This window comes from Schistocerca serialis, chromosome 12 (genome assembly GCF_023864345.2).
Source record: "Schistocerca serialis cubense isolate TAMUIC-IGC-003099 chromosome 12, iqSchSeri2.2, whole genome shotgun sequence".
Classification (NCBI taxonomy): Eukaryota; Metazoa; Arthropoda; class Insecta; order Orthoptera; family Acrididae; genus Schistocerca; species Schistocerca serialis.
Window position 1 is genome coordinate 31,141,997 of NC_064649.1, and position 15,364 is coordinate 31,157,360.

General features: G+C 40.5%; 1 protein-coding gene across 1 annotated transcript in view; it reads left to right on the top strand.

Moving 5' to 3' along the window:
* LOC126428387 (pre-mRNA-processing factor 40 homolog B) overlaps positions 1-15,364 on the top strand; it is a 184,904-nt gene that overhangs the window by 68,555 nt on the left and 100,985 nt on the right. The window contains exons 3-4 of the mRNA XM_050090312.1: positions 5,902-5,965; positions 13,684-13,825. Coding sequence (XP_049946269.1) covers positions 5,902-5,965; positions 13,684-13,825 — 206 coding nt within the window. The remainder of the gene's footprint in view (positions 1-5,901; positions 5,966-13,683; positions 13,826-15,364) is intronic.

Here is a 15,364-nt window from a genome sequence, read left to right on the forward strand (position 1 = left end):
TTCACTTTTCCTACTTCAGTTCCAATGTGATGCACCAGTCTTTGAGCAGCAGGACCTCCAATTATCCTGCGATTCCCAGTTCTTCTCTATGAGATGGTCTACCACTCTGTTCTATGTCAGTGAAGAAATTTTAGTGTGTACAGAGAATGCAAACATTTACCTGCAGACAAACAAAAAGTAATTGCCTAACATGAATTTTCTAAGTGATAATATAAGTTCTTACTACCTCACGAAAATAGCATTGATTTGTGGGCTACTTGCACATTTTTGCCAGTGTCTGTTGATACTGATTTAGGCAATAAAGTTATCTTACCACACACTTGGTCACATCTACGTTGTGTACATACTCGCCAAGTCACTTTACAGTCATTGATAGAGGGGACATTGTTCCATACAAGTCATTTCCCTTCCTGTTCCACTCATTGATAGAGGGGACATTGTTCCATACAAGTCATTTCCCTTCTTGTTCCACTTGTAAATAGGGCAAGGGAGAAACGGCTGTCTATATGCCTCTGCACAAGTGTTAATTTCTCTTACCTTATGTGTGTGGTCCCTACGCAAAATCTATGTTTGCGGCAGAAGAATCTTCAAATGTTGGATCTCTAAATTTTCTCAATAGTGTTCTGCAAAAAGAACATCACCTTCCCACCCCCCGCTCCCGAGGATTCCCATTTGAGTTCCCAAAGCACCTTCTTAATACTTGTGTGTTGTTCAAATTTGCTTGTAACAAATCTAGCAGCCCGCCTCTGAATTGCTTCAGTGTCTTCCTTTAACACTTTCAACACTGCCCTCTTTACACCCGGCACTTGGCTGTGAACTGGCATATTTAATGGATGTTTGAAATTAGATTGCAAAGAACAGGAAAATGATAGGAATATGGTTCTTGCATCATTAAAAAGGAAAAAGTAAGAGCTTTACATGATAGTGAATTTATTTTACAATATAAAATACAAATGGGTGTTATAATTAAAAAAAAAAAAAAAACACAAAAATATTGTGGATAAAAAAGTTTTACATGATCTCTCTCTTGAGTAATGCCATTATTAGTGTATCTAACTTTAAAACAAAATATTACTTGACTGTCTAACTGCCAGTACCTGTAAACTAGAGTATTTTAATAGTTCAGATGTAGTTAGCCTTCGTGTGAAAATCCAGGAAACACTGTGGGACGCAAAGGCCAACGCCACAGTCCTTGTACCACCATCTACTTCCTTCCCGATGCGCTTACCCGTCTCTTTCTTCCCCCTGTCTGAACATACTTTGCAGTACCTAGTAGTATTCACCTTGTTTGCAGTGGGTGGGACCTTCTCTGGAAAGTGCCTTGCAAATGTCCTCTCAATTTGTGAGGATGAAGCGGCTTGTTTCTGAAAAATATTTCCGCCCTTCTCAGCCAATTTCTTCCCCAGTCTGTGAATAAAGTCTGCGAGGAATACATTCTATCTAGTGTTCTCTTTATATAAAATAAAAGTGTTGACAGTTGACACTATATACAAGTGGAAAAACAGCTTTTACCACCACTCAAAGTTTTTCTGGCAAACGGGCTCTTCACTTTATGAACAATTGAGACATATACATACCTGAATCGTCACTTGTACTTTCGTCTGGAGAGTACAAATCCTCTTTGTCAGAATCATCAACTTCAGATCCTTCATCTCCATAAAGAATATCTAAGATCTCTGCCTCCGTCAACTCGCTGCGCGATATTTTCACGATCGTAAACACCTGTGAATGAACTGCAGGTAACTTCGACTTTGCAGTGCTCACAGCCGCTCCCAGGATGAGATAGCCAATAAGTGCTTGCCTCTTGCGGAAGAAGAATGAAATACGTCCACATTAGTTGACGAAACTGCTTCGGAGACGCGCTAAACGCGCTTACGGAGCCAAATAAAGGCTCGCCAGTAGGGTATACATGCGCCATCGCCAACGTCAGGGCGGCCGCACCCGTATGGCGTATGGGCACCGTGCTGTAAGTGTTAATCCGACCTGATGGGATCCCAAACACTTGAGCAGTACTCAAGAATGGACTGCACTGATATTTTACATGCGGTTTATTTTACAGATGAAGCATGCTTTCCTAACACGCTCCCAATAAACTGAAGTCTACCATTTGCCTTCCCCACTACAGTCCTTCCAAGCTCGTTCCATTTAATATCACTTTGCAGTGCTACACCTAGATGTTCAATTTATTTGTATCAATTAGCGCACTACTAAAGCTGTATCCAAACATTGCAGTTTCTTCCCCTTCTAATCTGCATTAACTTAAAATTTTCTGCTTTTAGTACTAGCAGCCATTCATCAAAACATCTAGAAATTTTGTCCATGTGACTTCCTACATTCATTCAATGACGACACCTCCCTTACACCACAGCAACATGAGCAAACAACTACAGGTTGTTGCCCAACCTGTACAATAGATCATTTATGTATATAGAAAATAATAGCGGCCCTATCACTCTTCCCTGATGATGCCCTATCTCTGATGAACATTGGCCATTGAGGGCAGCATGCTGGGTTCTATTATTTGAGCAGTCTTCAAGCCACTCACGTATCTGGAAACCTTTTCCATATGCTTGTACCTTCGTTAACAGTGTGCAGTGGATCACTGTATCAAATGCCCTTCAAAAATCTAAAAATATGGAACCTGCCTGTGAGAAAAGGGCGAGCTCAGTTTCACACGAGTGTTGCTTTGCAAATCCATTCTGATTTGTGGTCAAAAGTTTTTCTGTCTCAAGAACATTTATTATATTCAAACTGAGAATATGTTCAAGAATACTGCAGCAAACCAATACTAAGGACATTGGTCTGTAATTTTGCGGGTCTGTTCTTTTACCCTTCTTATATACAGGAACACCTGTACTTTTTTCCAGCTGCTTGGGACTGTGTGTTGGGCAACTACGAAAGGAACCAGTGCCAGAGAGTACTCCTTGTAAAACTGAACTGGGATTCCATCCAGACCTGGCAACTTATTTGTTTTAAAATGTTTCAGTTGCTTCTCTGCTCCATGGATGCTTGTTACTATTCCTCCATACCTGAGTCAGTGCAATGGTCAAACAATGGTATGTTTGGATGATTCACCTGTGTGAACGATTTCTTTTCCTATCGCTGTTGCCACACCAGAATGGTCAGTGAGTGAATGGACAGAAGGCTTCTTAGGCTGCTTAGCTGTTATAAATTGTACCAGAATTTTCTCAGCTTCTTGGCAAGATCTTTTGCCAGGGTACGAGGGTGGTAGTTGTATACTGAAGTGACTACAAAAACCGTGGGATATCTTCTAATTTTGTGTAGGACCTTCTTTTGGCTGGCAGCAGCTCGATGTGGCATGGACTCGACAGGTCATTGGAAGTCCTGAGCAGAAATATGGAGTCACCTTGTCTCTATAGCCATAACTGCAAAAAATGTTGCCAATGTAGGGTTTTTTTCCATGAACTGACCTCTTGATTATGTGTAACAAATGTTTGTTGGGATTTGTGTCAGGTGATCTGGCTGGACAGTGTGTTTCTCAAACCAGCCTTAAATAATTGTGGCATGGCGCACACTGTCATCTGAAAAAATTCCATCATCGTTTGGGTATATGAAGTCCATGAAGGGCTGCAGGTAGTCTCCAAGCAGCCAAACATAACCACTTCCAGTCAGTGACCCAGACCATTCCCTCTAAAGACAGGCCACTGTCAGCTTGTACAGTACCTTGTTGGCAGCCTGTGTCCACAGATTCATGGCATGTGTGCCACATTGAAACCCTACTGTCAGCTACTATCAACTGAAATTGGGACTCATCTGACCAGACTACTATTTTCCAGTCATCTGGGATCCAGCTGGTATTTGCCATGAGCCCAGGAGAGGTACTGCGGCAGTGTTGTGCTGTTAGCAGAGGCACTTGCTTTCGTAGCCTATTTACATCAAATTTCAATGCACTTTCCTAGCGGACATGTTCATCGTACATCCCACATTGATGTCTGCTGTTATTTCATGCTGTGTTGCTTGTCTGTTACCACTGACAACTCTATGCAAACATCACTACTGTAGGTTGTTAGATGAAGAGCATCGGTGGTGAGAGGTAATGCCTGAAATTTGGCATACTCGACACACTCTTGATACTGTGGATTTCGGAATATTGAATTCCCTGACAATTTCTGAAACAGAATGTGCCATACATCTAGCTCCAACTACCATTCCGCGTTCAAAGTCTGTTAATTCCTGTAGAGTGGCCATAATCTCACTGGAAATCTTTTCACGTAAATCAACTGAGTACAAATTATGGCTCTGCCAATGCACTGCCCTTTTACACCTTGTGTATGTGATACTTCCGTCATCTTCTAACCCGTGACTTTTGTTACCTCAGTGTATGCTTCACTCATGATCTTTTCCCAGACACACAAATCTCTGCTAAATTTTGTGCATTCTCTTTGAACCGAGAGTGCAATGCTCTTTGTTTCTTCAGCATTTTCTGAATTTTGGTATTAAACCACAGTGGTCTTTTCCTTCCTAATCCGTATACTCAGCACATACTTCTATAGAATACAGTTTACAATGTGTTTAAACTTTGCCTATAGTTTCTTATGCTTCTGCATATTTAATGCATGTGGAAAGTTTCCCAAAATTCAGTTCCGTCAAATTCTGTGCCTTCTCAGTGCCAAGTTCTTGAATAATGTTGGATTGGACTTGACCTAGTACCAAACCAGGTCATGCAGTGGTTAACATCCTGGACTTGAACTCAGAAGGTTTTCCATGGCTCCCCGTAATTGTTTAAGGCCGTCCAGTTTCCTCCCCAGTCGTGCTCTGTCTGTAGTGACATTAAACCATAATATTCCTTCCTTTTTGCACTTTCCAGTATAGCATCAATTAAACAGTTAAAGTTTTCAGTAACAAGATTCAAATCTTTCTCTGATGGTTTTGTTTTAAAGCTACCAAAATTTTAATCCATCAGGTGTTAATTTATGTGAGTTTTTTCTTTTCTTATTTTTCAGAATCCACAAGATAAACTACATTTATTAATATGGGTGATATACATGTTCATAAGGGAAGCTGGAGAGAATACAAGCAAATTAATGTTTCTATGTCAGTGATGTTATTTCTGATTGTTTGGTAGTTCTTTATAATAAAATACAATATTTATGCCAATAATGCAGTTGAGTCCTTTCCAAAAATAGTCTCATACATTTTCTTCAGGGTGTATAAGCTGTGATGTTACTATAGCATAACGTACACTCGTCTGTTGCACTCACTGTCACAATTCATTCCCAAGAACAGTATTAACAAATATTCAGTATGAAAATGTTAACATACAATTCTCCTCTCATGTATTTGTTTTAATCTTCTATCTTCTATTTCTCATTCAAGATGGTGGCCACTGAGCATGAGCTTGATAGCTTTAAACATCTGCTTACATATGAAAAATTAAGCACAGTTTGGCTGTATGCTGTATGCTTCTCCAGGCTTCCCATAATCTCTGTCAGACCATAGGAGGTGAACACTCATATTCCAAGCAGAACCTCCCAAGGGTGGGAAATTGCACAAGATGGAAATGACAATTACAGGCTGTTGCTATTTGGCTGTATTAACATAAGCTCTCCCCCCCCCCCCCCTCTCTCTCTCTCTCTCCCTCCCTCCCTCCCTCTCTCCCCCCACCCCCCTGCCCCCTTCCCTCCCTTCCAAACACACACACACACACACACACACACACACACACACAAATAAATTAACTGATGATGACACTTAGCTCAGTCTCAGTAGCCATCATATTTACTGAGAAACATTCATGTGGCATTGTGTTCATGTAACTCTCAATTACACGAGTTTTTGGATATCTGGCATTACAAAAGATTGAAGACTCATTATTAATGTAATATTGAATGTTGTGAGTTATGATCTTAACGTATTTTTTCTCCCTTTTGTGTGTTACAGCGGAACCCAATAAACTTCTTCAGATAAATGGTGCTCGAGATGGTCCTCTCGCTGTGCCAACTACGTAAGTCAGTGTTTTCAAAGTTGTCTTTCCTTGTTTTATATTTTGTAATATATCCTCATGCTATAAGGATGGTTAAAATGAAAACATTAAAAGTGCAACAAAATTCCCAAAAAGTTGTGTTGTCAGTTTGGTTGTTGGCAGGAGTTATCTGTGTCTTTCAACCAATGATCAGCAATTGACAGCCTGCTGTCGTATCGCAGAAAAGGAAGCTGTCAGTGCGAAGATCGCTGCCCCAGTGTAACTTGTATTGTGTTGGAGCAACACTGTGTGATCCATTTTTATTTTAGTAGGAAAAATGTTAAACCTTTGGTAATGAGTCCCAGGATGATAGAATAGTACAGTGTTTCATGTATGTCCCTGCAGCAAGTGTAAGAGTGCCACAGAAAGTTTAAGATGTGTAACTCCTGTGGATGATGCTCCACCCCCTGGCCAGGCACTATGAATAGTGACGAATGAAAAGATTGGCGCAGTGGAAGAGCTTGTGAAAGAAAACGTGTATTAGTGTAAACAAAGTAGCCCTTATCTAGGATATTAGTAGTGTTTCAGCTCACAGTATGGTCCATTATGTGCTGCATTTCGGTGAAATGTCCTCAGGATGAGTGTGAGTTCAGTTGACTACTGAATTGAGAGATCCATGTGTCAGTGCCTATGAAGAACTTACACGTTGCGTGCAGGTCGAAGGTAACAGATTTTGAAATAGGATTGTTACTGGGTATACAATTATCAAACTGAAACGAAAAGACCAAGCAAAGAATTGTTCTGCAACCCTACATAAAAAAAGAAGAAGAAGAAGAAGAAGAAGAAGAAGAAGAAGAAAAGAAAAGAAAAAGAAGAATTGCACTTAACCTTCCACAAGAAAAGTCGTACTCGCTCCCTTTTGGGGTATCAAAGGGGTAATTTTGGAGACTGATGTAGCAAGAGGATTAACAGTCACCAGTAAGTCATACTCAAACCTGTTGCAAATCACATCTCCCCTGCAATCAAGAGTAAATGATGATGACTTTTGAGGGATCGTGTTCTGTTGCAACTCAATATTGCTCATCCCCTTACTGCCTGTTCAACCGTAACAACGGTAAGGGATGTGAAATTTGAATGTCGAACACCCACTTAACTAGTCAGACCTCACACTGAGTGCTCTGATGGCTCACAGAAGCGATGAAGGCAAGCATTTCAGAAACAGTGAAAAACTCAGAACTGCTGTGCTCAAGGAGCGGCCTTCAGGACCAAAAGAATTCTTCTCAGGAGGAATCCACTTAATTTTTGAACTGGTGGAATCCATGCATTACACATCATGGGAACTTTGCCAAAAAATGATCTCTCTGTTATTTTTCTGCATTACCTGATTTGCATAATAATAAATAATTCAAGTTTTCATTTGAAGCACCTTTCTGTGTTGTGAAGAAAAAAACGACTGGTATAAGACAGCTTGCCTCTTAGTGACATGTAAATGACCTGTAGCATTATAAAGCCAGTTCTTGACCTTGTAGCCAGGTGTGAATGTGCTTCTGGCACAATCTCATTTTGTTTCTTACCATTATTTTAGAATCTCAGTTTGGATGAAGAGCAGCATTTTATTCAAGCTGCAAATGACCAACAGCTATTTACACTACTGGCGATTAAAATTGGTACACCACGAAAATGACATGCTACAGATGCGAAATATAACAGACAGGAAGAAGATGCTGTGATATGCAAATGATAAGCTTTTCAGAGCATTCACACAAAGTTGGCGCCGGTGGCAATGCCTACAACGTGCTGACATGAGGGAAGTTTCTAACCGATTTCTCATACACAAACAGCAGTTGACCGGCGTTGCGTGGTGAAACGTTCTTGCGATGCCTTTTGTAAGGAGGAGAAATGCGTACCATCACGTTTCCAACTTTGATAAAGGTCGGATTGTAGCCTATCACGATTGCGGTTTATTGTATAGCAACATTGCTGCTCGCGGTGGTCGAGATCCAATGACTGTTAGCAGAATATGGAATCGGTGGGTTCAGGAGGGTAATACGGAACGCGGTGCTGGATCCTAACAGCCTCGTATCACTAGCAGTCGAGATGACAGGCATCTTATCCGCGTGGCTGTAATGGATCGTGCAGCCACGTCTCGATCCCTGAGTCAACAGACAGGGACGTTCGCAAGACAACAACCATCTGCACGAACAGTTCGACGACGTTTGCAGCACCATGTGGACTATCAGCTCGGAGACTATGGCTGCGGTTACCCGTGATGCTGCATCACAGACAGGAGCACGTACTATGGTGTACTCAATGACGAACCTGGGAGCACAAATGGCAAAACGTCATTTTTTTGGATGAATCCAGGTTCTGTTTACAGCATCATGATGGTCGCATCCATGTTTGGCGACATCACGGTGAACACACATTGGAAACGTGTATTCGTCATTGCCATACTGGCGTATCACCCGGTGTGATGGTATGGGGTGCCATTGGTTACACGTCTCGGTCACCTCTTGTTCACATTGACGGCACTTTGAACAGTGGACGTTACATTTCAGATGTGTTACGACCTGTGGCTCTACCCTTCATTCGATCCCTGCAAAACCCTACATTTCAGCAGGATAGTGCACGACCACATGTTGCAGGTCCTGTACAGGCCTTTTGGATGTACGACTGCTGCCATGGCCAGCACATTCTCCAGATCTCTTACCAATGGAGAACGTCTGGTCAGTGGTGGCCGAGCAACTGGCTTGTCACAATATGCCAGTCACTACTCTTGATGAACTGTGGTATCGTGTTGAAGCTGCATGGGCAGCTGTACCTGTACATGCCATCCAAGCTCTGTTTGACTCAATGCCCAGGCATATCAAGACCGTTATTATGGCCATACGTGGTTGTTCTGGGTACTGATTTCTCAGGATCCAAGCACTCAAATTGTGTGAAAATGTAATCAAAAGTGGTTCAAATGGCTTTGAGCACAATGGGACTTAGCATCTGAGGTCATCAGTCCCCTAGAACTTAGAACTACTTAAACCTAACTAACCTAAGGACATCACACACATCCATGCCTGAGGCAGGATTCGAACCTGCGACCGTAGCAGTCGCGCGGTTCCAGACTGAAGTGCCTAGAACCGCTTGGCCACAAAATGTAATCACATGTCAGTTTTAGTATAATATATTTGTCCAATGAATACCCATTTATCATCTGCATTTCTTCTTGGTGTAGCAATTTTAATGACCAGTAGTGTATTTAGTTAGCTAGTTTTATGTTCCATGATAAATTGTCACAATGTGGAATGAGTCATTTCATATTCACATCTCTAATTAATTTGTAAATATACGAGGTATGTTAAAAAAAAGAAGTCCAGAACTTCGTCCATAAAATTTTTCTACACTTACCTTTTACTTATTATGCATGGTCTCCTTCAAAACTCTCTCTTTCACAATTAATACACAACTTCCAATGCTGTTTCCATTTCCGGAAGCAACCTTGGTACGCCTCTTGCTGGATCACATGAAGCACTGTCTGTGGCTTTCTGTTATCTCGTCTATCATTGCAAATCTTTGTCCTTTCAACGGGGTATTCAACTTTGGCAGGAAAGAGTAGATAGGATAAGGCAGCAGAGTGATTTTTGTTTTTGTGCAGTAGTTATGCACCGAACAGGGATGAATGTGCAGGTGTGTTATCGTGATGCGAGAGTCATGAATTGTCCCTCCATATTTAAGGCTGTTTCTTCTCACATTTTCTCACAGGTGTCTCATCATGTCCTGGTAGTACCATCAATTAACAGTCTGTCACAGTGGTACGAATTCATGATGAACTAATCCTTCAAAGTTAAAGAAAACTATCAGTGTGGCTTTGACATTTGACCTGACCTGACGAGCTGTTTTTGGTCTAGGAGAACCTTTCCTGACCCATTGTGATGATTGAACCATGGTCTCAGCATCATAACCTTAGATCCATGTCTCATCGTCAGTTATGATTCTCTTAAGGAACATATCTTTCTCATTTGCACGAGCCAAAAGCTCTCCACACATTGGGAGGCAAATGTCTTTCTGGCCGTGACTCGTGAGCTGTGGGACGAACTTGGCAGCAACACGATGCATTCCAAGATGCAGTGTCAGGATTTCATGATGTGTTCCAACTGAAAAATTTACATTCTTTTGCAATCTCTCAGACAGTCACTCTTCGATTGGCACGCACAGTTTCGTCGATGTTCCTGACGTGAGTGTCGTTGGTAGACGTCGAAGGACATCCTGAATGAAGGTCATTTTTAACTTCTGTCTGCCCATTTTTAAACCGTGTGAACCATTCGTAACACCAAGTGCCCATCACCGTAGGCTTTCTGCTTCATTTGGTGTGTCTCTGTAGAGGTTTCCTTGAGTTTCATGCAAAATTTAATGCAGATGCGTTGCTACTTCTAACTGTGCCATCTCAAAATTCGCAAACTGTGCGACACAATATTCTACTCAATACAGCACTGAACAATAACTAAGAGATATACAACACTCAAATTTCCAGCAATTACACATTAAAAACAGGTGTGTGCAGAGACGCCAACCACATTTCACTCCAACGCACCATTGGCACAAAAGTACGAATATTCTGGAATTTTTTGAACAGGCCTTGAAGCTACATGCTAAATATTTATCAGTTTGTTTCTACTTTATTTTGTTTTTAAATATACGAATGTGAGTTAGTAATTCCTACCCACCACCTTTTATGCACTGCAATTATAGAAATTCTTCTACAGAATAGGAATAGTTGTTAAGGAGAGACTTTTTCAGTTTGTTTTCAAATTTTACTTTGCTGTCTGTCAGACATTTTAGATCACTGGGTAAGTTATCAAAAATTTTTGTTGCAGCATTGTGTATTTCCTTTTGTTGTTAAGAAAACTTTAATGTGGAGCAATGAACATAGTTTTTTTTCTAGTATTGTAATTATGTACATAATTGTTCCTTTTGAACTGTAGTGGGTTATTTACAACTGATATAATACAAACAATGAACTAGTTCATTTTAATCTGACATTATTAACATTATGAAATCTAATTAGAAAATGAAACAAAATCTTGTAATTAGCACCCAAAAGTGTCAGCTGCCTACTCCAAACAATGTGACAAAGGCAGAAACACTCACTCAAATGAAAACTATACCTGTATTGGGTGTTTCCTTTAACCTACGTATCAGATACTACAATACTTTCCAGCAGTGGCAGCTGATTTCATCTGCAAGCTGTCAGTAATAGGTTCACTATGGAAAATATTGTAGACACACATATATTTATGGATTGCACACTTTTAGCTGTCCATGAGCAGAGGATGCCGATAGTGAAAGCTTGCGATCAGCTCATTGCAAATAGGCTGCAGAGACAAGGCCCCCCCCCCCCTCTCCTTTTCCCACCCCCCCTCCTTTTCCCAGAACAGCCAGCTTTAGTTTATAAAAGAAATGAACATGTAATTGGTTATTGCCCTGTTGAAGTTAGACGAAAGCTGATGGCAAGTAGCTGGAAGGACCGGGTACAACGTCCTTTCTCATATTTGTAAATAGCATTAACAACTGCTAAGCATAACACCGCTCTTGAATCAATACTAGATTCACAGTGGCTGCTTGTTGCTATGGTGCAAGTACTATTATATAGCTAAGATTGGTAGCAAGCAGAAACGTTCCAGAGTGGCACTTTCACCAAGTTTAAGTGAGCAATTTGTACGTCTGTTGAGTGTCAACCCTTCACCCTCTGTAATCACATGGAAGTAAGAGGGTGTGGGAGCAAAGACAGGGATCCTGATTCATCATTAGCAGCTATTTGTCATCTACTAAATAAAGACTTCCTCTAGACTTTTCCATGTGTTATCATCTTCAACAACACACATCTGTGTTGTATCTGCACATTTTATAATGTCATGTTACCACACACCATTAGGTCATCATCTCCATGTTTCCTCAATCCAAAATTCCAGGCAAGCACTTCTTTTGTTCATCTATTGTGCATTCCCCTGGCTGTATATTCCAGCCACCTCAACGAAGTAGTGTGTGTCTATTATTGATAAGAAGGATAAGGGTATACTTTAACCAGTAAGTTACCCCTTCTGCCTATATAAATATACACAACTTACAGAGACTGAAGTGTACTAGTGTCTCCCATTAAAGTATGGAAGTTAAACTTACACATTTCTGCTGAAAGAAGAATGAGGGGTGTCTTTCGTTCTGTAGCCAGTTCCCTTATTCAGTTGTTTGTTTTTTGCCTCTCTCTGCAGTTCCCCACATGCATCTGTTTATGGCTCACCACACTGCCCTCAGATATGGAATTGTTTTCACAGAAATAGTTTGTGTTTGTATAGTAAGTCAAAATTTATAATGCACACAAGTTGTGAACTTTGCTTTTTAGGCATGTCAGAAGTTTTGTATTGAGAATGCTACTTAGTTACTGAAAGCAGCTATTTTTATTCTCCTGTTTATTTTATTTGCTGTCAGTTTTGTAATTTCCTAGTTCTGTGCTGAATATAAAAGCTTGTCAGGTGTTTCTATAGCTTCATTCTTATAGACACTGATTTTATTTTTGATGTGTCCTTTACGCATTACTTTTGTTGTATTATAATTTATTTTCGTGCCTACTTTCAAATTTGCTTTGTTAGGTTCTTCCATCTGAAGTTGACATTTTTCTGCACTGTAGTAGTACAATGTGAGTATTAAAATGATGCTGTCTCGAATTTGTTCTGTTGACACACATTCTTTGTTTTCACTGTTCAAGAATCTGAGAACTTCCTCTAGGAATGGTTAAATGGAATTTCCTTGTTTGTCTTCCCTATTAAGTTCTATTTCCCAATATCTTGATGAAGTGTGGTGGCACCTGTAGTGTGGATGTATACTTTCTGAAGTATACTCACTTAGACTGAATTCGTACCTTGGTAATGTAGATTTTGTTGAAATGATCTAAAGTTTTCTCAAAATGTATGACTACTTGACATATTGATAATTCATCTTCAATGCATTGCTCTGTGACTTAGTTCACAAGTTGCAAACAATCCACTGTTCTATATCTACTTGTAAAGTTAATGTCTTACACTTATTGTCAACAAATTCTACTAAATTTCTCAGTTGTATTTAATATTGTTTCCTTATTTAGTGAAATGATGGAACTGAGGAAAGTAAACTTTTCATTTTATTCAGTGGTTTCATTATCAACAGTCCACTTGCAGTGGGTACAAAAATCGCTGAACTTTTACTTTGTGAGATACCAATATTTTATTCCACCATTACTTTCTGTAATTCAAACAGATCTATTGGAATTATGTCTTCGGAGCCTGAAACTAAGTTATTGAAGCAGTTGACTTTTTATCATCAGGTAAGAGGAGCACTTGTAGCATTTAAATTATCACCATAATAATAGCAAAGCTACATAATTAATTTTGTGTTTATTTGCAGGTATGTGTTGTTAGTAGTTATGCACAAGAAAATCCCACCGTCCCCTCCATCCCCCTTCCCCCTTCCTGTCACAGTATCTATCATACTACTAAAGGATTGAAAACAAAATAGCACAGTCCATCAATGAAGCAGAAAAGAGCTGTCATTTTGTTGTGGTTCTTCTAGTGGTGGGCTATGGAACTCTAGTATGGGGATTTTGTTGTGTACAGTTAGAGCTGACACACTTGCAAATAAACACAAAATTAATTACGTATGTTTATTTTTTCTAGGTGATAATTGAAACATAGACTAACCTTTGTTTATTGACAGATTTCTGAACTGTTGTTTTACTACAGTGAAGCCGCTGTGTCAGAATCCGAAAAAAAGAAGACGGACTGGACGGAGCACAAGGCTCCGGATGGCCGCACGTACTACTACAACAGCACCACTCGCCAGAGTGTGTGGGAGAAGCCTGATGATCTGAAAACACCGGCAGAGGTAATTCTTTGTGCTAGTAGTTAATTTTTTTAATAATCGAGAAAGCTCATTTTCTACAGTTAACCTAGCTCTGTTACATCTCTCCAACTGGTTCATTATTGCAGACTTTTACGTTTGACAGTAACAGTTGTTAGCCTCGGAAAGGTTTTAATATTTTATTCCACGGTAATCACCTTCACATGTTATTCACTGACCTGACAGTTGCTAGCATTATCTGTAGGGTCATTATAATTAAACTTTTTCTACTTGGGAGGGGCCCCATGAAAAACAATTGACCATAGGACAATAAACATTTGTGGGAACATTTGTTAGGACATGCGGAGGAAAAATAACAAGTAAACCAATCTTTGAAAGAAAAACATTTTAATCTCCACTTGGGAGGGTAACATTTGTTAATTGCATGCCATGCCATGTTTACATACCAGGTTACAAACATTGCTCAATGTGACGACCATGTTCAGCTGTTGTGACACAGCTAGTGCACTGCTTGAAGTTTTCACATTGCGTACTGCACTCCTCAGCCGTGGGAGCACTAACTTGTTCAACAATTTGTGGCAGAATTGGCTGTTGGCCACTCCCAGGAGCAATTCACAAATCACCATTTAATCTGAACTTCTGATTCATGTTCTCCAACTCTGGTGCAGAATGAGAGCCTTTGTATACCTTTAATGCATCAATACTTGTGAGGAGCAGCATCACAATTGCTGTTATTTTCATAGAACAGTTTTATGAGTAAAGCCCTGCTCACATTCTCGAGACCCGTGTTGACTGTCTGCAACTTTAATGCAAACAGATGCTTGTGTTCCAACCAAATGGCACAGTACCTGTACTGGTGCCTAACAGCAAGTAGTGACACTAACACTAATAACAACACAAATTCTGCAACACACAGTCCGAACATCAGTCCTATTTACCCATATGGTAAATTGTTTTCCGTCGACATTGGCTCAAGTAGCGGAAGTTCAATTATAACTACCCTCTATATACACTATGTGAAAAAAGTATCCGGACACCCCCAGAAACATACGTTTTTCATATTAGGTGCATTGTGCTGCCACCTACTACCAGGTACTCCATATCAGTGACCTCAGCAGTCATTAGACATCGTGTGAGAGCAGAATGGGACGGTCTGCGGAACTCACAGACTTCGAACGTGATCAGGTAATTGGGTGTCACTTGCGTCATATGTCTGTACGTGAGATTTCCACACTCCTAAACATCCCTAGGTCCACTGTTTCTGATGTGATAGTGAAGTGGAAATGTGAAGGGACATGTACAGCACAAAAGTGTACAGGCTGACCTCGTCTGTCGACTGACAGAGACCACTGACGATTGCAGAGGGTCATAATGTCTCATAGGCAGACATCTATCCAGACTATCAGACAGGAATTCCAAACTGCATCAGGATCCACTGCAAGTACAATGACAGTTAGGCAGGAGGTGAGAAAACTTGGATTTCATGGTCGAGCGGCTGCTCATAAGCCACACAAAATCGCTGGTAAATGCCAAACGATGCCTCGCTTGCTGTAATGAGCCTAA